Raw genomic sequence first — 22,732 nt, 5'->3', positions numbered from 1 at the left:
CACACACACGCACATACACATACACACGCACATACACATACACACACGTACACACACACACACACACACACACAAAACAGATTTTCAATATGTACATGTACTGTATACACACACAGGGACTCTGCACCGAGCCGTGTTTCTACCTCCTCCTGTCTAACATTATTACTGCATTATGTCTTGCATTATTTATTTGAAGAAACGTTTATCTGTATGGCAGGCTTTGCAGGATATAGCCTTAAAACATGAATAAATTGTATGTTAATCAAACACCTATTTATTGGATCTACTTTTAAAATACAGTTGATTAATTTGTGTCTTTAAACATATGATAAAAAATAATTAATGTAATTTTTTTCCCTTCACGTTTTAGTACTTTTTGCTCAGTAAAAAAAATGCAGACTCATCCATTGGTTCACTTTATCACGCTCCACTTTAAACCCCTCCCCTTTTCAATACTATTGGCCAGTATGTGCGAAAACCCATCCTGGTTCGATAAGATTGGCCAATGAGAACGTGGTGTGACAAATGGCCTTCTTTATTCCCGCCCACGACAAGCGGCGCAAGGGGTGATGGGAATTTTAGTTTCAAAGCTTCTTAATAAAACTGGCGTTATCCTCAATAGGAACTACAATCGGCGCATCCTGGTTTCAAGAGACGTTCAAGGCCCTCTGTTTGATTACAAGACGAAAAATCCGAAGGGACGCAACATTGCTGTTTTATGATATAGTTTGGAGGACGGGGACAAAAGAAGTATGGTACGTGAACGACGTGTGTGATGAATAAAAATGTACATTTATATTCATTAACCAGGAACACCGCTCGCCTTGCTGACAAGGCAGTTTAAAGGTAAACGATGCCTGCTAACGTCAGCCAACGCTCCTTGTAATGACGGAAGCTGCTGGCTAATAATAGCAATTTTGCTTCATCCTTGCCCTTGGAGGCGAAAATCTAACTTCACGCAACGCTTGCTCTCAGTAAAGTAACGAATGGTGACGGGTTAGTTTTATTCCTCATTGGAGAGAAGGCACACTCGGACGTCCGTTTTTGCTGGGGGTGATGAAACACATTTTCCGTCTGCCTATTAATGTCCCGAATTTAGTTCGAATCATGCGGCCAGCAGCCACGTCGCTTACAGCACAACACCGAGCGTCTCTGCTGTCGTCTGTCCAGGGAGACCGCGCCTACAACGGATCGCAATGCAAGAAGACATTGCTCTCGGACCCGGGGCTATTCGAAGCTCATTTCGAGGAGCTGGTGTGGGAGCTGACAGAGCAAGACCTCACGGACCCCGTACTACTCGACGCCATGAACCGGCTCAAAGAGGTGACTTTGCGGCTGTCATTTCACCAACGACTTGGGACCTGTACTGATTTTGAAAGCCTTGTTTTCGTTTTCCAGGTTTTGCTCTACAACGCCCCAGGAGGCAAAAGAAACCGTGGCTTGTCTGTGATTGGCTCCTTGCGGGAGCTCGTCCCACCGACGAAGCTCACGCAGGACACCGTCCAGCGGGCCCTGGTGGTCGGATGGTGCATTGAATTGGTAAGTTGTGTCCCAAATACTTCGTACATACATTGATTTTGTGTGTCATGTTTTGTGATGAAGACATTTTTCGCTCTGTGGGTAGCTTCAGGCCTTCTTTCTTGTTGCCGATGATATCATGGACGCATCTGTGACTCGCAGAGGACGGCCCTGCTGGTACAAGAAGGTTATGGTTGTTCTATTTGGGTGACCTTTCTCCATTTGTTTTTGTTTCTTTTGCATGATTTCTATCCGTTTCTTGTTTTTTTAAAGGATGGAATTGGTTTGGATGCCATCAACGATGCCTTCCTCTTGGAATCCTCCATTTACAGGCTGCTTCGCAGACACTGCAGGAACCAGCCCTACTATGTCCACCTACTGGAGCTATTCAATGAGGTATTTTGGGTTTTATTTTGGACAGCATAAAAAAGCTCAGATGATGGATGGATGGACATATTGGAAAGTATGAGGGGTCAGCATGTGGTTCGAAAGGTCTTGAGTTAAAAGCTCCACTCAAACCCTCCTGTCTAGCGTTTGTGTGTTCTCCTCGTTTTTGCATGGGTTTTTCTCAGTGTACTCTGACTTCCTCCCACAAAATCATACATGTTACTTTCACGTGTTAAAACTATGCAAAGGTTTGAGTTTGAATGGCCGATGAATTAAGTCGCAAAAAGATATTGCAATACTATGTCTATGTCCCTGCTGCTCTTGCATGTCTATATTTTTATATGAGTAAGCATATGCAAGAGCAGCAGCGGTTGTGTCCCGGGTCTCCCTGGTTCTTGCCCAAAGTCAGTTGAGATGGGCTCCAGCTCACATGAGACCCTCATTTGGCTATGTTGCACATGAGGGTTTCACAATACCTTTTTTTTCCCCTTGCAGACCTCCTTTCAGACAGAACTGGGCCAAGCTCTGGACCTCATGACAGCACCACCTGGTCATTTTGATCTCAACCGATTCACCATGGAGAGGCAAGTAGAAGACTTGAAGTCAATAAAACCCTGAAAGCAGTGCTTGCAAGCCACTATTCCAGGAAATAATCCAATTTCACTCGGTGTGATTTAAAAATATATATATATTATTATATTTTTTCTAACAACAAATGTATATATTCATATGGCTGCGATGTATCGTGATGGGCAGAACCATAGATTCCACTAATCGGCAGAAGCTACCGTAAACTTTTGCATCCACCTATTAAAATTCATACAACAGAATTTTTGTATCTTTCAGGTACAAAGCTATTGTCAAATACAAGACTGCTTTCTACTCCTTCTACCTCCCTGTGGCAGCAGCGATGTACATGGTAAGCAAGGCAGTTGTTGAGTCTGCAGTGAAGTAAGGAGCAAAAGTCTTCCTGAAATCCATCTATCACATTTTCATAGGCTGGAATCGAGGACGAAGAGGAGCATAAAAATGCCAAACTCATTTTACTGGAGATGGGAGAATTCTTCCAAATACAGGTGAGTTTACTTGGCATGCAAAAACAATTTGCAAAAACAATTTGCATGCCAAGACCAAAAAAAAAAATTACATATTCCTGTTGCAGGATGACTACCTGGACTGTTATGGAGACCCCGCAGTGACGGGAAAGGTCGGCACTGACATCCAAGATAACAAGTGCAGTTGGCTTGTCGTCACGGCGATGGAGCTCCTAACCCCTGAACAGAGAACAGAGTTAGAGGTGGGTTTCAGTACAGCAATTATCAGTAGTTTTAACGTTTGTATAATTTTGCTGTATTATTGCGGCCGCAGCAAGAGCTCAAATTACGGTGCTGTCCATGTGCCTTCACAGTAAATCATTTCTACTATTATTATTACAAAATATTTTATATCATTGCCCATTTGTGAAAACCCTTATTGTGAATACATATACTTTATGATAAATATTTTAAAAAGCCTCATCCCAATAAATGCCTGACAGAAAATAAGACCGGTAACCGCTGCCGCTAAGTAATTAAACGCTCCGAAACATTATATGACAATACGGTAGCGTATCACATTCAAATGGGAGTAGGAAAAACATTTATTTTATTCTAGTCATTCGTAAATAAATAGTGACTCTTTTCTGGAATGAGGATGGCTAAAAATGACCTTCTCTGCCAGCTTTGACTGACTAAAAGTTGCATCCGTTCTCCCCCTCAGGCGTGTTACGGGCGGCACGATGACGCCAGCGTGGAAAAAGTCAAAGCGCTATACGACATCCTGGAGATGCCAAGCCTCTACCGCAAGTACGAAGACGAGAGCTACCAGCGCTTGCAGAAACTCATTGAGTGTCACGCTCAGAACCTTCCTCACGCTGTGTTCCTCAACTTTGCCAAGAAGATCTATAAGAGGAAAAAGTGAAGAGGAACGTGGAACAATGTTAAAGGACTTCAGATGGCTTAAGTGGGGGAGTGACAAACCATCGAGCCATTGGTTTAATTCCATTCACACTTTAGCTTTTTGCATATTTATTGCAGCATCTCCAGTCATTATCTACTCGATAGTTGACGGTTCAGTTATGATATTTTACATAGTTGCCTGTATTTTGCTAGACGAAATACGAGAGCGACGTATCAGGGAAAGGCCCGCTTTCTTAAGTGTATTTTTATAAGGCCGCCACAAGTATAGGCTGCAATGGACAGGTTGTTTATTGCCTTTAATAAATCACAAAGAAATAGTTACGATATTCTGGTCTCTGCCTTGATGATTTTTGTTTTAATGCGTCATAAAATGAACCACCATTTTCCGTTAGGGTCACAGGTTAGCAGCAGCTTATCTGAAGTGATTTTGGAAAAGAGGTGGGGTACACCCTTGACCGGGTCATTTGTCATTCACATTTTCAGAATCAGAATCATCTGGATGTAGAACACACACAGAATTTGTCTCCGGTACGCTGGTATTTTCACTCCGAAGGATACGTTAGGGTAATCGATGTGACACTAAGACAAGATTTAAACCTCAGCACTGCGGCGGATGTGCGAACCACGAGACCACTGTGCTGCCTTGTCAAGAGTTTCAGTGACCTGGTTCCAAATCAGTTTCTCTTTATAACCGCTGGAATACCTGAATAAAACTGACACAAACATGCCAGAGAGCATGCAAACTCCACACAGGAAGGCCAGAGCCAGGATTCAAACTTGGAACCTCTCCACTGTGAAGCAGACATGGCTACCACTAGTTCCCGCCGTGTTGCCCTAAAATGAACCTCCTCCTTAAATATTAAAACTATAAATCGTTGCAAATAAATTCTCCTGAAAGCCAGAAGTAGGGTTGGAAAGTAATTAACTCGGAAACCGAACGAGACGAATGAGATGTTATGACAAGACAAGTAATGGGCGGGAGTGCGGGGGGGGGTCAGCGTCTGGTAAAGGTGACGTTGATGCTTGGGGCCGGTGCGGAGTCTCGACGGACCGCTACGCCCTTGCTGGAGTCACGTGACACGCGGGGCCCAGCAGTGCCGACCACGTGACCGAGTACCCTCCCTCCCTCCCTCGTCCTCCTCCTTCGCATCCTTTTAGCGGTCCGCGTAGTCTCGACGCTCGCGAGAGGACCGGGAGGCCGATACACTTCACGTCCGGGAGAAAGCCATTCCGACACGGACTGGAACGCCAGAGATGGACGCCTTCTCCTTTGACGTGAGTCCTCAAACTAATATCAATCGTTACGATATATTGTGTAAAAGTGCATCTGAAATTTCCCAATGGTCGTCCGGTTGAATCGTCCCACTCTCACGTATCCCAGCTACCGCTTTAAAACGATCGCTTGACATCATTAGGTTAGAATGTATTATAAATACTATTCCATTATGTGAGAGGAGAGTGGGAATATGTGCACAAATGTGAGCGGGTCGGCCTTCATTTTCGAGCGATGCGGATGATACCACCACCCCACCTCCCTCTCTCCACCTTCTTCCTCCTCCCAGTCTCCATCATGTCTATAGGATCAATAAATGCAGGCTCGATAGACAGTCAGCAGAGTAAATTGCTTGTCATCACGTCCTATTTTCCAAGGAGTTTGTCTTTTTTTGTCTCTTTGGCGTGACAATGAACAATGAGACGTGTGTGTGTGTGTGAGGGAGATTTATATTCCAGTGACGCAAAAGGGCACAGTGCAGCAATGAGCAATAGCCTTCCTCTCATGCAGCCTCATTGCTGCCGCCTGATTATTTCATGCTCCACTTAAAGCAGCTCCTCGTTGCTTTAAGGGATGATGTGCTTTTCTTCTCCTTCTTTCAAAGAAAAAAACCACACACATTCATATTCATTGTGAGCTGGTGAGGGTGGATGTACAGATGGAGACAGAAAACAACAGCAGTGAGCATGCCGAGCGGATGATGGTCGTTATGAGTGGCATTATTAGTACTCGTGTATAAATTGGATGAGAATTGTAAGAAAGAGGATTAGTTTAGATTCAGGCTGTAATGTTAAATGTGATAACATTGAAGGCATGCGCAATAAATCTTTCGGGGTTTTTTTCCCTAAAGATGATTTTAGTAATTATTTGTGTGTGTATAATGGATTCTCTCTCTATCTCTCTCTCTCTCTCCCTCTCTCTCGATATATAAATATATATATTTATATATACTGTATATTATATCGGTCGGCCCGGTAGTCCAGTGGTTAGCACGTCGGCTTCACAGTGCAGAGGTACCGGGTTCGATTCCAGCTCCGGCCTCCCTGTGTGGAGCTTGCATGTTCTCCCCGGGCCTGCGTGGGTTTTCTCCGGGTGCTCCGGTTTCCTCCCACATTCCAAAAAACATGCGTGGCAGGCTGATTGAACACTCTAAATTGTCCCTAGGTGCGAGTGTGAGCACCGATGCTTGTTCGTCTCTGTGTGCCCTGCGATTGGCTGGCAACCGATTCAGGGTGTCCCCCGCCTACTGCCCAAAGACAGCTGGGATAGGCTCCAGCAACCCCCGCGACTCTAGTGAGGGTCAAGCGGCCCGGAAGATGAATGAATGAATGTATGAATGTATATTATATATGGATCTATTTTATATAGAGATATATCAATGTATTTCCAAGTGCCATATTAAATAGAAGCAAAATTATGATCAGACACATCCATCCAATTGATCACCTCATTAGAGTTGAGGGACTCGAACCCAGCTGACTGTGGGCAATAGGCAGTGTACAGCGTGAAATGGTCACCAGCCAGTCACAGTAACCCCAAAAATGTTTTTTTTTTTTACATATAATGAACATTTGTGGGTTACATTTTGCTTTTTATAACAGTTCCTCTGAGGTTGAATTTGTTTTTAAAATAACATGACACGCTGCATCAAATGCTCTTGATCCAGCTTGATTTGTATATGGCTGACAAGCCGCAGGTTTTACACCACGGCTCCAGACGATTGCTTTAATTTCAAAAAGCGTGATGCAAAAAAAAGGCATATATTGCGCAACATGAATATTCACCATGTTTCCTTTGATGTTTCAGGGCCTAGGATGTGATCCCAACATGTGATCGTCACGCAACTCAAAAATTTGGCTCGGCCCAGCGTTTGTTACAATAAAAAAAAATATCTCATCTTCCCCAAAAAAAAAAAAATCCAATTATCACAATGCAATCTTCTGGCTGCTCCGCTCAGCTCGGCAAGTCACGGCGTTTCGACCTCAGCAGACGGGCCGCGACCTGCATGGCACCAAAGTCTCGTGCTTCTCAGAAGGAAGATAAAAACATGAACTCCGTCACCTCATCCTCTCCCAGACGAGTAACCAAAGCGCCCGTCGCCCCGCCCAGAAGCAGGCCAGCGGCGCAGCCTCGAGTCCCGCTTAGCCAAAGTAGGTTAGGTGCGCAAAAACAGAGCTCCGTCCCCAACAAATCAGCAAAGCCTAAATCCAAGAGCGTTCGCACGGTGGCGGCGGCGGCGAACAAAATCTCGCCTCCTCTTCCTCCGGCTCCTTCCGTTCTCCCCCTCGACCCCAACTGCAATGAGCCCAGCCTGCCGTGCTTGTGCTGCGATGGCCGCTCGCCGCAGGACAACAACAGCATGTTCAACCATAACCACAACAACAACAACACCGTTTCCCTCAGGCACCAACTGCAGCTTCCTCCTCCGCCCCCGGTCGTTGCACCCCAGAGGAAAAACGCGACGGGGGCGGAGGAGCAGCCAGCTCAAGCCAAACCGGCGCCGCCTCCTCCTCCTCAAGCCGCCACCAACGAAGACGTGTTTGAAAAAGCCGATCCGGATGACAAGAAAGACGTTAAATCCGAGGAAGAGGACGACGACAGCAGCGGTGGGGATATCGATATCGACGATGAGGACGACGATGACGGCGACCGCGACGACGAGGACGACGACGACACCCTGGTGCCCTCGTGCTGCGACTGCCCTCCCTCCCTGCTGGAGTTCTCGCTTTCCTCCTCTACCTCCTCTTCCTCCACTTCCATTAGCTCCTGCTCCGATTTAGAGTCCGACTCTGCCGATCAATACTCTCCCCAACGCCAAGATCCTCTATCGGTGTCAATCAAAGAGTCTTCTCCGCAATGTCGAGCACCTTCCCGATCGCTTCCTTCCTTACCAATCAGTCGCAATCCCTTCAATGTCAGGTCACGCACGCCCGTTTCGTCCCCGGACGAGGGCTACCCCTCGGCTTTGGACACCCCTTCCCCGGACTACTTGGGAATGAAAGATGATCCCGAAGTCGCCAAGCTGGGATTGCTGGACTTCCTGGAATCGGTGGGAGAATTTGGCAAAATGGAACGATTCAGTCAGGTGATCCAAGTGGCCCGTTGGGATTTGGAAGGCGAGCAGAATTGGGATGTCTTGAGAGATCGCTTGGACCATTTGGATCGCTTGGAGAAGGTCAACAGGGAAATCAAATTGGCGTACGTAGCCAGACTCCACGAGAAGGGCTTTGATCTCGGCGACCTGGAAGAGCGGGACCTCTCCGACATCATGGATCAGATGGGCAACGTGGATCTGGGCTGGAAGCTGTACAGAAGCGGCGCGGGATTCGCGGGAGAGTCGCAGGAGTTCTCAGACGCCGGCGTGGACCTGACGGCTCCGTCGGACTGCGACGATCCTCTGGCGCCCGACTCCCCGAACCTTTCCCCGACGGAGCCGCCTCCTCGACCCCCGAAGCCCCCGGCCCGTCACGCCAGCGTCAACTCCGACCTCCACGCCTACATCAATATCAGTCGGGAGACCACCTCCATGGCCGTGTCCACCTCGCCCACCTTGTCCACCTTCTCAGCCAACTCTTGCTCTCCCACGTTCACCACCTTTCGCCGCGAGAAACCTTTGCCCCCGTCTCCACCGTCAATCCCCCCCCTTCCCGCCTCCAAACCCGTCCAGTACCTAACCCTTTACACCGCCTCGTCTCCGTCCATCCCCACGCCGACTCCTCCCATTCCTCCACCTCGGAAAAGACACCTAGCCAGAAAGGAGGCCCGACGCCTCGCCGCTCTTCAAGCCGAACAGGAAAAGACCCCCTTGTCCTTGCCGCCTCCCGCCACACGGCCGCCGCCTTTGCCCCCGCCACCGCTTATCTCATCCCCCCTACCCGAACCACCGCCGCCGGCGCTGCCTCCTCCGCCTTCATTCCACGCTCTGGATGTGGAGATCCATAAGCTGTTGATGCTCGCGGGATTGACTCAGGCTGAGCTCCTCAAACTGAGCCCGGAACTCGGCGACTGCGTCGGGGCGTTGGAGGAGGAAGACGGGGGGTTCAGGCTACCGGACCAATACGGGGAATGTGAACGTGAAATGGTGCAAAAAGACCGATGTAGTAGCAGAGGCAAGTCGGCTGGGGATGGAAGGGCGGATCTTCCCCGGGATGGGAAGATAGAGGAACCCAAAGAGGCCCAGAGAACCACCTCATTCTCCGAGATGGCTCGAAAACGAAAGAAGAGCAGCATTCTGACATCGGACGCATACTACAGCGCCACCTTGAGTCATACGTGGGACACGAAAGCAAAACACAGGAGCTTTGAGTCCCACCATTATGCTGATGAGATGCTGGATTCACCGCCCCCTCCTCCTCCACCTCGACCTTTACCCCCAATCCCACCGAGCGTGCCCCCCCTTAGAGTTAGTACGCTTCCGGCTAACTCTGCGCGGCCTGAGCGTTTCGATTGGCTCATAGCTTTCACACCCGAGGCCGACGTTCCGCCGCAGCCCGCTCAATTAAAAAAACCTCACATGGAAAAAAACTCCCCGGTTCCAAAAGTCACCAGCTTCAAAGAGTTGCGCTACCGCAACAAAAGCGGCGCCCCTTTAACGAAGGTGATCACCGACCCCGACCCCGACCCTTCAGTCATCACCCCGGATCCCGACATACTGTACAACCTGAAGTGGAGACGCGAGAAGGAGGGCAGCGGAGGCAGCCAGTGGGAGTATACCTCTCAAGCTCAGGCCCTGTTCATGCAGCCGCCCCCCGCCCTCACCTCCATGGCGGCTCTGAAGGAGATGCTGCAGAGGGCGGACGAGGAGATCGCAAGAGGGGACAAGTTAGGCTGCTCCCTCAGTGACGGCAGCCTGTGGACCACCAACACAGAGTGGGAGCACCGAGATGCGGTGAAGAAGGAGCACGAGGAGAGGCGCGAAGAAGAGAAGGTGGAAGTGCGAGGACAGGCCGACGGAGGGGGGACACTTGAGTCCAGAACCACCGGTGAGAAGCCATTTTCGTGATTTAATTTTTAGATTTAAGGTGTGAGCGATTGTCTCAAACAAATACTGGATGACTATAGAGGGAGTAAACAACACGTTATGATTTATTCAGGTTCAGTCACCACCGTAGAAACAGGCTTACATCGGAAATTGATTTTAGCGAGACATTTTAGAGCTTCCAATTTCATGGGAACAATTTAGACAAGGCAATTTTCTGCTTACAATGTGCAAAGCAAGGTTCACAAAGGCACACTTGGAGGAATTTGGTGCTGACATCATTTGATGACATCATAGAATACCTCCACACCGTCCAATACGACCGGGACAGTTGAGAAGTCCAGTTCAATCTAGAGGAATGAAATAAAACCAGGCAGTGTGGTGAACACGTCTCGCTCACAGTTTTACGGTTCTGGGTTAGGTTAGCATTTCAAATGAACCTAACAGGCATGATCTGAGATTATAAACTCTGTACTGTTGAGACGGACATGCTAAACGCTTTTTCCACTGTGCTGCCTAGAATGTAGACCACGTAGTCTAAGGTTTCATGGTTCAGTACCTCATTTTGTGACTCATGTTTATCCTGATGAAGACCATCGGCTTATCAACTCACTTGGGAGTGCACTGATCATATCACAGTTTGATCCAATTTTAAAGTAACAGTTATGGACACAAATGGAGAGAACGGGAGTGACAAGATGGAGGATGAACATGAGTCACAGAATAGCATGATGCACAATGCTTACAGATAATGAGAGGACAAACTGTGAGGGATGACTGTGTGTGAAAGGGAGATGGATACTGAAGGTAATATGAGGAGAAGGTTGGAAAGACTCCAGCCAGTGTTCTTGGTTATTTGAGTGCGATGTCATCACTGCCTCATTCAATTATTCATTGCCTCTCCTGGCTAAGCGAGGGAGAAGGTCCAAAGTCCCCTTGGAGAGCTTACCAGATTTTTATTTCAACTTTTAAGTATACAGTATGATCTGCGTTTGCTGTCTGTTTTGGTGATTTTTAAATCCATCACTTTGGGGGAAATCGCTTCCCGTGTACTCTGCCTTCTTCTCCCCAGGGTGACTGATAGCTCGGCTCAGGTTTCTTATCTCACGCGGTGCTGCTTGAAGTCAAATAGAAACTATGAAGCTTGTCAAGATAAAGCATGATTTATTTCAATTGATCCAATCATGCTAACAGTTACAGCAATCCACAATTACCAAGATTGTACAGCGATGTATTTTAGGTCAACGATTATAAACGTGCGACTTTTTAAGTCTGTACACCTTTAAGCTTTAAGGAGGCGGGTCTTAGAAGCTTGACCAATTACCGACACTCTTTTCCCCCAAAACAGGAAGTGTTGCGTGTTTACTTATAACCTGTGTCGAAACAAGGTACACGTACTTGTTGAACTCGGTCTTACTTTGAATGTCAGGAGTTATCGTGCAGAATTTAGTGATTAAATTGTCGTGCCGGTTACCACTGTTCTATAAAGACCTGTACTGATATTGCGAAAGAGTAGATTCGCGAACATTGCTATCTGACGTCTGTTCGTGTGGGGGTGGAGGAAATCTTGTACATGGAGAAAGAGCAGGTAACGAGATGATTCTCTGTTATATTAAACTCTAAAAGTACTTGGGGGGGTTCTTTTTTCAGTCACAGGCAAATATGAAAAGTGAAAGTTAAACTTGTAGTTTCATTGATGACACATGGTTTGTTCACCTTTAATTTCGTGTCATCTCTTGCCGTTTCCATCCAGCTAAAATGCAAGTGTCCTCCTGCTTTTCATGAATCACTGTAACTGTTGAAATGATCGTATTACTTCATGTATGTCTTTTCTGATGTGATACACTCATAAGTGTGCATTTTCTCTCAACAGACACTAACATTCTCTGCATCTCTCTCCTTCCCGTTTACCTCTTTTTGTTTTTTACTTTATTACCTTTCCAATTCAATTTTGATGTCTCCATTTGTTTGTCTACGCCGCTCCCGCATTACGCTGCTTATGGCTTCCGCACCTTTCCAATAAGCAGTTTCCTCTCCCCCACTATCCCTTACCCAGCCCTACTTCCTCCACGCTGCCCCTACTTCCTATCAACAGGGCCACTTCCGTATAAATTCCAGGCCGCAGGCACAAATCGGCCGAGAGTCCTCCGACACCCAAGACAGACCGCAGTGGGCTTATGCCGACGCCGTGTTAAGCAACCAGTCCAGCGCAGATTTTGGTTCTTCTAAACGTGGGAAGGAATTAAAGCAAAATACAGAAAAGCAAATTTCCAGTGGTTGCAGAATCGATGAGATGGTGGGCTCTCAGTGTAATTTGGACTCTCTCTACTACAGTGACAAGCAGAGCATCCCAGACGGCCGTTCTGCTGATGCTCCTGAATGCACCACCCCATATAAAAACATAGACGTCATGATGACACATCCATGTGATCAAAAAACCCAAAGAGACCGTAACGCTTACAACACCAGGGCATCCAAAGACCTGCCCCCTCTGCCCACATATTACCTGCACCGCTCCAAGCATTGCCCACTGCATGGAGGCTCCCCTCCTCGCCTTTCCCCAATCGGAGCCCTCTCACCTCCCCTGCGCTCAGGAGCGCTCCCTGCAGGCGCGGCGGGCTCTAGTCTCACCTCGCCTCTTTTCCCCCGATCGCACACCCTTCCCGCCCTGAACCCCCCCTTCTACTACCCGCACTTGTATCCCACAATGCCAGTCTGTGCTCCCCCTCTGCCCCCAAAACTCTTCCAGGCTTCTCAACAGCCGCGCGTGGCCAGTAAGATCTCTCTTTCTCTTCTTCCTCGTTACATTATGTCTGTTATTCTCGTTCTACTTTATTGTCTTTACTTCCTACACGGTGTCTCGATTGGATTCAGAAATCAATGTGAAAGAAATATCAACGCAGCGACTCGTGCTTCCTGTTCTTCTTAAAGCTGCGAAAAGAGGCTTGCATGTGGTGACATCTGCTTGTGTCAGATTGCGTTCTTGCTACTCTCTGTCCCTTTTCTGTCCATCTGTTCTTGTGTGACTCGTCTGTTCTTTTCGACTCTTAAATTGTTTCATTATTGCGTACTCGAACAAAGGCAGGCAAGTCAACCCTTGTTCAAATCCTCATTTTTTTTGCCTTTTAAACATGTCATATATTATTCTTATATTGCGGCTCACAAAACGTTCGAAATTCAGCTTTTGGGTGAAATTTTACCTGAACCTAAAACCCACCAACTTAATTTTACCTCCGGCTGTTTGAGTGCGCTTCTCCAACTGTTTGATGTTAAAGAGCAATTGATGATCATCGTTGGAAGCTCACCCGAAACGTTCCAAAAAGCATAAGATCCATAAAATTTGGTGAGGGAAATGAAATGTTGTATGCTTAAATGGCACAGTCACTGTGCATGCTTAGCCTCCCATCCAGAGAGTAGCCCTTAGCTAAGACACGCCACCAAATGGCAAAAGTGTGGCTTTGCTATCATTTCATGTCGAGATAAGTGCTTAGGTCGTTTTACAGTGGAAATTCTGCTGTAGAAAAAAAAAAGGTCAATCCATAAAACCGATTAACCTCCAATTTTGTTCATATTTGAACACTTTTTTTGTCCCATTGAATTTCTTTTTCTGATTGGAAATAATGGAATAGAAAAAAATCATTCTGGCGTCAAGCTTTTGTCGTCATTAAACGTTTGTTAAATTTGGGATGCCGTATTTATTTATTTCAGTATCGGCTGATAATTCATCCTATCCGATACTTTGGCCATGCTTTAACGAAGAGATAGATTTGAGTGCATTTGATTTGCGCAATGTTTTTGTGCAAATTTACAAGAATATTTTTCCCGAAATTGGAAGGCTCTGCTGTACGTTGCCACCCGAACCTTGTCATTAAAGCCATCACAAGATGTCCAGTAGTTACATTGAGTTACTTGAGGTTAGGCAAGTTGCCATAAAATTAATTTGATTAGTGTTAGATGAATAAAGTAAAACATGTTTATGCTAATTCCCTGCCACTTTTCGATGAGATCCTAGTTGTTGTGAAAACAACTTGTTTATATGCACTGTCTACATCTTACCCAGACCAGTGTTTGCGAACCTTTATTGAGCCAAGGCACACCACCCCAAGACCCCCCAAAAAACAACGGAGGAGAAGCGGCAGTAAAACAGGCCAAAATCCATATGTCTGGGAGTGAGGCAGGGCAAAAAAAAATGTTGCATACTTGGTGTGATTTCACTTCAAGGTGTCACAATGCACAATTAATCAACAAGTAATCAATGCGGAAATTAATCAAAACCTTTAAAAATTTGTATTTTTTTTTGCTCTCGCTGACACCCAAAAAATAAGCTGGTGCGAGCGCAAAAGAAGGCTTGGGATGTGGCAATAGGTCATGTAATAAATGATCTGTGTCATGACATCAAATAATCTCCCACGGCACACCGATGCTCCACGGCACGGTGGTTGGCAATCCCAGCATAAGAGATGAAAAACCGTAAAATTCCTTTCGTACCACGACGCTATGAACGCACTCATTCTTCTCGTCATCTGTAGTGCCATCTGCTTTTTTTCCTGCCTTCCTCTCCTCATCGCCGATGACACCTCTAAGATATTCCTCTCCGCCATGGCTTCTTTTGCGCTTGTTAATATGAGTTTTTAAATTCCTCTAAGTCATCCCTCTTGTTTTTATTATTTGTTTATTTATTATTATTATTATTTTTTTTTACTGCTGCCACTGCCAGCTGTCCGCAGTGTGTCTTTCGCTGGAGCTGTGCAGAGAGGCGACGCATTCTGGATGGGCGAAGATGTGCCGCATTCGATGAGAGGACATCGCCTCTCCTCTCTGCACCTGCTGGAAAAGAGAGGTATTGCCGCTGCACGTTTTTGCGTGTGTGTGTGTGTGTGTGTGTGTGTGTGTGTGTTGTTTCGATTTTCCTGTAAAGCTGTGTTGTCTTTAAAAAAAAAAAAAATAACTTTAACGGTGCACTTTTGTTTCTGCTCCAGCTCTCGTCAGTGCCGTCAGTGTGGCGGTTGAAGCCGTCTTGGCCCAGTTCAATTCTTCTCGGACGCTGGTTCAAAAGGTGAATCGCTTTGCTGTCGACTTGTTTACTCGGAGCTGATTGGCCGCAGCGGATTGGCAGATATTTAGCGTTTCGATGCCGAATTAGTTATCGAGTTGTTCTGTCATTTTGCGTGATTTCTGAAAGAGGCGACTGACTGTTCCATGAAACCAACAACGCTAGACTTTCTCCCATGCATTCCATCAGAAAGCAAAAATCATGCATGCGTTCACCTCCCATCTACTGACATATCGTCCTCCTCTCCCACCATCTCCAGGCCTTATCAGGAGACAGCACAGTAAATCCATCGCTGGGCCGTCTGGTGCTGCAGTGCCTCTGCCCCGCCCTCCACAGCCTGTTGACGGACGGTCTAAAGCCCCACCAGAGTGACCTGATTGCGGGCAGGAGGCCAAATTCAGCCTGGAGCTTGGTCTTGGCTTCAACGCGGCCAGGTCGGGGAATGTATTACGGAAATAAAAATTTGTACAGTGCTGTACAGTATATTCATCCATGATTGCTCCCTGGGAAATTGAGATTTTGTCTGCATTTCTGCTTTCACGCACGAAACAGCGTTTTTACTGTTTCTTACCTTGTACTGTGCGTGTGTGTGTGTACACATTCAGGTCCTAAAACACAAGCCCTGTTCAGTTTACAAGTTCGAGTTGGCGAATTGCCTCAGCTCAAACAGAGCAAGCAGCGCTTCAACGCATTCGTCCTCGGATTACTCAAGTAAGTGCTGCTTCGTTGGCAGAAATAAATGATTTCTTTTATCGCAGTCGATAAATCCAACTCTTATTTTTTTTTTCTAGTTCAAAGCAGCTTGATTTCTGGGTGTCTCACCTTCACTCTAGCAGTGGTAAGTTTGCTGGGATTTTTGTTCGTGCAGAACTGTTTGTTGTTTAAATGGCCTTTTGCTTTCTTGACTCGAACATTTTGTCAGTCGAAACGCGTTTTCCATGTAAATGCCCTAATCCGTTCCAAGCACCCCCAAAATTCTGACATAAAAATGTTTTCTAAAGCATAAAAATGGATCAAAGCATGTAAGAAATGCATGTTACAATTAGATGATTGCACAATAAATGAGAGTTGTGCAGAATTAAAAAAAACAAAAAATAAAGATGATGGTCATTTAAGTTTTAACTAGGTCCTCGTCATTTGTTTTTTTGCCCTCTTCAGTTCATATTCTCTTTCCGATGTAGTTTTTGTTTGACGTTTTGGAAAGAACTGATCCAAGGACGTTTGCTTTTGTCGGCTTTTACAAATCCTTCAAAGATGTCCAAAGCAAACGTCAGCATAGTGAGCGATCGCTGGACTGGTGAACACTTTTTCCAGGTGGTTCACATTTACGTAAAACTATCGGAACACCTCGTGGGGCCTGATGACGAGGACGCTGCATAGACACATATCTATTTTTCTATCTACACACAGAGACACCTACGGTAGAGGTCCCTCTTAGCCAATGGGATGCCAGGATGATGCTCGGTAATAGCCAATGACAGAGCAGCTATAAGTATGTTGCGTTCAGGAAACTCACAGCTGCGCCGAGCAGCCCATACTGTATTTTTACCATTCGTATCTTGAAATTTCTTTTGTAACAAGAGGCAATATTTGCCTGTCGAGGTGTTTCGTAACTTGAAGAGACGTTCGTAAGTAGAGGTACCGCTGTATACAAAAGAGAAAGAATCATCTGCTGTATGACGTCCCTCCAGTCACCGTCATGTCGTTGATTCCCAGATGTGTTGGAGGCGTACTACCGTCCGTCCTCCTTCATGCGCTTGTCACTGAGCGCCTTCCAGCCCCTCTTCGACGAGCTGCTCCTGGTGCTGCAGCCTCTCAGCCTGCTGACCTTCAACCTCGACCTGCTCTTCCAGCACCACCATTTGGAGCCCCACAGCCCCGCGCCACACGTGCGCAGTCCCCCCAGTCAAGACGCGGGACAGTCGACAAAGCCGATCCGGTCTGAAATGAAAGGCGGCGGACACATGGAAAGCCTCTCGGAGGTAGACTTTACAGGTCCCGGACGTCAGGCAGCTGATGGGGGTAAAACTACGGCTAATAATGGAGGGTGGCCACTCACTCTGGGTCATACAAGTCCTCAGCTACGGTGGGTTCAGGACAAGAGGATTGGCGAACTTCCTCCTCCAAACACGGAAGAGGAAAGCCTCACTCAGCAGGCCGGACAGGTACTCGCTTTCTGTTGGAGTCAAAGTCACGTCATGACTCTTGGGCGCTGACGTTTGTTTTCGCAATTCCAGGTGATCCAGCAAGGGTGGGGTGCTGTGATGCGGTGGGGAGGCAGACTGAGCCAGAACCTGGCCGAGCTCAACCTGGCCGCAGGGCAGACGGATGAGGCGAGGCCCAGTCTGCCAGATCACCAAGCCCAGACAGGAAGCGACTTGGCCCCACTTAGCTCTCTCGCGCAGGTGCCCTGGAGTTTGGGTCGTCTCTTCGGTTCTACCGCCTCCAAAAGCCCCAATAGTCCAGTGGGTCACGCACCGACAAGCAGGCGAGTCCCATTAAAGGCGTTTTGGGTTGGGGCTCCATGAATGAGATCACATCTCTTATCTGTGCTCACAACCATCCAGGCGTCCCTCGCAGTGGTTGGCTCCGAGTGTCACGGCACTCACCCGATTGGTGAGCAGCACTTCTGCCCCGGTTTTGAGGAAAAGCCCAGAACCAATGGAAGAAAGTCGCACGATGCCTGAGAGAACGTCTGACACTCCAGAGACGGCAGAAAAACCACAAAGGTACTTTTGCACGCCAGGGTTCACCAAGCAACCGAAATTCAGTCATGATACAAAGAATTTCAGTTTTTTTTTAAAAATAACCCATTTGAGTCATTTTGAATGGCTGAGTTAAAAACGTTAGTTTAAGATAAGAAAAGCTTTCTTTGTCTTTTCCTTAAAAATATCAAAAAATGAAGACTCTTTGGTATTCCGTGGTAATTTTAGTCCCAAACTTTGACCCTTTCATGCACCCTGTAACCTGATTTACATGATAAGCCGTCCACTCTAGTAACCGCTGTCCCTCAAAGGGTTCAACAATTGTGTGACAACACGTCAGACCAGCAGTGAGCAATCGGGATTGAAAAAAATCCGAGAAAAATAGCCTTCTTAAATCGCACAGCATATTAGATTGTGTTTTGCTTTTTCTTTGACTTTTTGGTTCTTAATTTGTGACACTTAATCCAAAAGAAGTCACCTCAACAACGGATGAGACGGTAAGAAGAGAAAAAATATAAACCGGAAGTGACATGAATGACAAGAATGTTACAATGTTACTTCAAATGTCACCTGTGCAATTGATACAAGTTGTCTCCATGGCCATAAAATAGATTCGATATATTTTCTTTAGTTCCTGTGGCAAAAGCAAATTATATGCGACTGCCATTGAAACAAAGTCAGAATAATCAATAACAAAAATCTGTGTACATAATATTGTCCATCATTTTTATGCTCAATGTCAAAATTCCTAAAGTAAAATTACAAGACTGACACATGAAATTCAAATCCAAACTATGGAAGCATTTCACTTTTTGCACTACAGTACGTTTGTGACCCGACTTCCGCTTTGTCTACTTTGGGAAAATTTTCAATATTTTTTGATTCAACTTTTCAAATTAAGCGCTCAGCTTATCGCCTCCCTTGAAATTGAAGTGGCACTCATGGTGATGATGTCATTGCGCGTCTTTGTGTGCCTTACACGACACGCCTCCTCCGTCTGCGCTGCGGACCGTTCCTCAGGTCTGTGCGAACGCTGTGCGACCACGCCGGAGCGGGTTCCGAGCTCAGCTTCCGCAAGGGCGAGGAGCTTGTCATCTTGGGTGGTGTCGACCAAGACTGGATTCGCTGTCGACGGGGAGACAAAGAGGGGCTGGTACCGATTGGCTACACCTCGCTCATCATGTGACACCACAACAGCTGCACTCCGTGAATTAATGATGGGAAAATAAAACATTAAAACAAAAAAATATATATATATAGTGTATGTATGTATTTTGGGGCAAGCACTGAGAGGTTCTCACAAGGTTCCAGTACTCTTAAAGGGATATTTCACTTTAAAGGCAATGTTCATCGCAGTCCACCTAGTATGGTGGAACAAATTGCATCAAATTCATGATATTTAAGTGAAATATCCCATTAAATGCATTTCCTGCATTGTCTGCCATCCTGGGCAGCCGCTGATCTCAGGGCACTTAATCACCCGCAGGTCTATCAGATCAGCGGCCGCCGCCAAAGTAGACACCCAAAGCGGCGGCCATTTTGGCATGACTGTCCCAGAACCTCCTGATGCATACGTGATCATGTAGTGACCGTAGCCGTGTGTACATTTGTGTTTTATTGCCCTTTCACCAACCCCGACTCCCCTTTTACCCCTTTGGCTTCATTTGTGTTTGACATTTTACTGCTGTATAAATATACATAAATATATATATATAGAATATATAAATATATAGGTCTATATATACAGTATACATACAGTAGATATATATATATATTTCAAGTGAAATTAATATTGCGTTAAGCATCGCAACCATAATGCAGGTGGATCCATTCTCAAGCAGCCGTCACACATGCGCAAAGTAACAAGTGGGTGCGTGTTTGAAATCCAATTTCTTCCTTCCCACGTGTGCTTCTAGAAAATCAAATGCATTCGCCGCATTTCCTCAAATAGTGGCCACTGCTCAAATCGATGCAGCACCTGAATTCATGATCCCACATCCGTTTATTTATTTATTTATTTATTTTTAAATCGTGCTTGTCCTCATAAGTCAACTTGGGCTGACTTTAGACAAGAGGCCGGGCTGGTTGCCACAAAAAAAAACAATTTTTTTTTTTTTTTAAACACAGGTGGTACAATAAATGCTGCCTTGATCTACAAAGAGAAATTCTTAACATTATAAGATAAGATATCTTTATTCGTCCCACACTGGGGAAATTTACAGCCTCCAGCAGCAAGAATGTATGTAGAAAGAAGAAAGGAGACAAGGAGAAAAAAAAAACAACAAACGTCTTTCAATTAAATACAATATGAACACAAATGGATAAATCGCAGTTATTGTGAAGTAGCTACAAATTTTATTCTCTGGGACCAACGAGTCTTCAAATAAACGTCCCCTCTAAAAATGCTGAGTACTATGGCTGCTATTTGAGGAAATGCAATAGCATTCTGTGATTCTCATCTACTTATTAAGGCTAGCTAATTCCTTCCCGATTCAAACCGGCATGGGCTCATTAATCTTCGCTCACCTTTGAACACTATTTAAACTCGATGCCGCAAGCAAACCCTCTCATGTATGTGGCGGTGACGATTGTAATAAAAGAAATAATGTTTGTTGGCTTTTGCATCCACGTTTAGCCTGTGAGCCTGCCATGTTGAAACTTCTCTCGTCATCGATATTAGCAAAAGTGGTCGTAGAAAGTGGTCATATTGTGGCGGTGATGTTCATACACTACTTTGCCATTTATTTGAGTAATTCTTCTCATTCGTGTCTTTGGCAAGCCATTGCACGCGGGTTAATGTACAAACGTACAGTCGAGTGGATTAATTTGCTAGGAAGTCATCCAGCCATGTGTTTGGTTGCACCGTCTGTAACCTGAGCTGAGATTAGAAGGGAAAGGAGTCATTGTCTTATTTCATGCTTGGGGGGGGGAAAAAAAGTTTAAAAGCGAGACAGGGAGTGAGCAAGGTAAAGTTTAAATGTTTACTACTTAGTTTTGTTTTCTCTTACTGATCAAATCAGGGAACACTTTAGTTATTGTGTCAATGACTGTGTAGCATTACTGTCAACGTGGCAACAGTAGCATTAAGTTAGGCCGGTGCTCATAACTGACGACTCAAGTTGTTGCCATCAACCAAACGAGTTCACAAGAATCAATCAGTCTTGCGAGAACATCACTTGACACGTTTTATTGTTTTTGCATTACCCCCCATGTGAGGTAATGACTGCCATGCATTTGTTTGCACGCATTTTATTTCTTGGATGTACTATTTATTGCTCTTTGAGTCGAATCGCTGGGTTTTGAAACGTGTGAGCGTTACGTGTACATGTCAGGGAAAGCACATTGTAGAATTTCACTTGTGTGTGAGAGTGTGTGTGCAAATGGGAGTGTAACATGGGTAGTAGTCGGTAGCTTTCGTCTCCTCCTTTCCTCTCTGGTGTCATGTAGCCCGTAGACATGCCTTGTGCTCTACTATTGATTACGGCCTAAAGCGTCCCTGTCACTGTCCACTTCCTGCATGCGCTTGTTTGTAAATACACCAAATAAAACCTATCAATATGAACGAAACCTGTTTGTCTGTCATTTTTAATTGAACCTTATATTGAAAAGTACTGAACTCACGCTCAATGTTAAAGTGGAAGTCGAGTGAGACATTGTCTAAATAATATGCTTGATGCGGCCCCACTGCTTTTCTAAAGTGGGAGGCATACATACGGTAAATATTGTTGTCATTCCGATATGCATGTAAAAGTGCTGAAAGAGGAAGTCAAGTAAAAAATGTCTTAGCATTAATAAAATCATCTATTTTCTGAGATTGGTCATGTGACATTCGCAAGCTGTACCGTGATTGGTCATTACCTGCGACCTGAGGAACGGTGACGTAATTTCCAATTGACAGCAGTGGCAAAACGGCCTCCCCCACAGATGGATAAAAATGGGTGGATTTAGCCGCTTAATTTATATTCCGCAAACCCAATATTAATCACGATTACGTGCTTTGACGTGAGATGCAGCATAGAACATATTGTTGTCAATAAGACTTTAGACTTGACTTTCCATTTAAACTTTTATTTTGAAAGTTAAGCGTCGGAACGGTGTAACAGCCTATCAGCTATTATCTACTACACCTGCGGTCCGTTTCTGCTGCTGTTCTGACGACGAAATACGAGTTTTAAAAAATGGATATTGGGATGAACGGGAACATAAACCTCACTGTGCGATATGAGTGATGAAGTGAGTAGTTTTCACCTGGAACTTAATGAAGAAACATTGCGTGTGAATTCTAGAACCTTGACTTGGGTGCAGACCGTCTTAAATTCCTTTAATTGGCATTCATTTGACGTGTAAATTAAGACTGGTAAGGACTGTAATGCAACTGCAGTGTATACATCAGTTGTAATAAATGTATTGGCAGATAAGCGCCAAAGCACAAAAGCTACTTATTTGCCGTTGTTGAATATTAGTCGCGCGTGCGCATGCCTTATCCTGTCAAAACGTCAAACGCATCGTAAGCCTTCCTAAAAACGTCCAACGTCACCAACTAGTTTTAAATACTTGCCTCTTAAGACCCCAAATCACGACAGTTTTTTTCTTTCTTTCATCAAACTAGACTTGGAGAAAATGAAATACCCCCTTGTAAAAGCAATCATCACCGCTTGAAATGTCCCCTGTGTGCCTCTGCGCTATAAATAGTGGCCATGGTTGTTTTCCGAAGGGCAGTAAGAGGAGAATTATTCCCCAGAGTGATCCACAGCCCTCCCCCCACACCTTGGAGCTCTGATCACACGTCATCCATTATGGGTCATTATGGAGGACAAACCCGTCCTAAGCAATGTAAACACCAGTAGGTGCCACTGTTCG

General features: G+C 45.7%; 2 protein-coding genes and 1 long non-coding RNA gene across 5 annotated transcripts; 2 read left to right on the top strand and 1 right to left on the bottom strand.

Moving 5' to 3' along the window:
• Positions 1-594: 594 nt before the first annotated feature.
• Positions 595-4,189, top strand: fdps (farnesyl diphosphate synthase (farnesyl pyrophosphate synthetase, dimethylallyltranstransferase, geranyltranstransferase)). Of its 2 annotated transcripts, XM_052066209.1 has the most exons (10): positions 595-755; positions 1,171-1,323; positions 1,399-1,539; positions 1,625-1,705; positions 1,792-1,914; positions 2,401-2,489; positions 2,752-2,824; positions 2,904-2,981; positions 3,068-3,202; positions 3,664-4,189. In XM_052066209.1, the coding sequence occupies exons 1-10, from the start codon at positions 753-755 to the stop codon at positions 3,862-3,864; spliced, it is 1,077 nt and encodes a 358-aa protein (XP_051922169.1). In that variant the 5' UTR covers positions 595-752; the 3' UTR covers positions 3,865-4,189. The 2 variants fall into 2 exon arrangements, with proteins under 2 accessions (XP_051922169.1, XP_051922168.1); XM_052066208.1 differs by lacking the exon at positions 595-755 and having other exon boundaries at positions 808-1,323.
• Positions 4,190-4,973: 784 nt separating this feature from the next.
• On the top strand, positions 4,974-19,875 carry rusc1 (RUN and SH3 domain containing 1). 2 transcript variants are annotated; one of them, XM_052066156.1, is made up of 12 exons: positions 4,974-5,138; positions 6,943-10,118; positions 12,142-12,888; positions 14,832-14,954; positions 15,094-15,170; positions 15,427-15,601; positions 15,773-15,878; positions 15,959-16,005; positions 16,884-17,332; positions 17,405-17,655; positions 17,735-17,896; positions 18,893-19,875. In XM_052066156.1, the coding sequence occupies exons 2-12, from the start codon at positions 7,067-7,069 to the stop codon at positions 19,056-19,058; spliced, it is 5,355 nt and encodes a 1,784-aa protein (XP_051922116.1). In that variant the 5' UTR covers positions 4,974-5,138; positions 6,943-7,066; the 3' UTR covers positions 19,059-19,875. The 2 variants fall into 2 exon arrangements, with proteins under 2 accessions (XP_051922116.1, XP_051922117.1); XM_052066157.1 differs by lacking the exon at positions 12,142-12,888.
• On the bottom strand, positions 15,051-18,931 carry LOC127601188 (uncharacterized). Its single transcript, XR_007962510.1, has 2 exons — positions 18,852-18,931; positions 15,051-15,205 (listed from the first exon to the last, which is right to left on the bottom strand). It is a non-coding gene; the product is annotated as an uncharacterized LOC127601188 (long non-coding RNA).
• Positions 19,876-22,732: the final 2,857 nt, after the last annotated feature.

Source organism: Hippocampus zosterae, chromosome 5 (genome assembly GCF_025434085.1).
Source record: "Hippocampus zosterae strain Florida chromosome 5, ASM2543408v3, whole genome shotgun sequence".
Lineage (NCBI taxonomy): Eukaryota > Metazoa > Chordata > Actinopteri > Syngnathiformes > Syngnathidae > Hippocampus > Hippocampus zosterae.
Note: the sequence above shows the minus strand (reverse complement) of the source record. Positions and strands in the feature narration are given on the sequence as shown.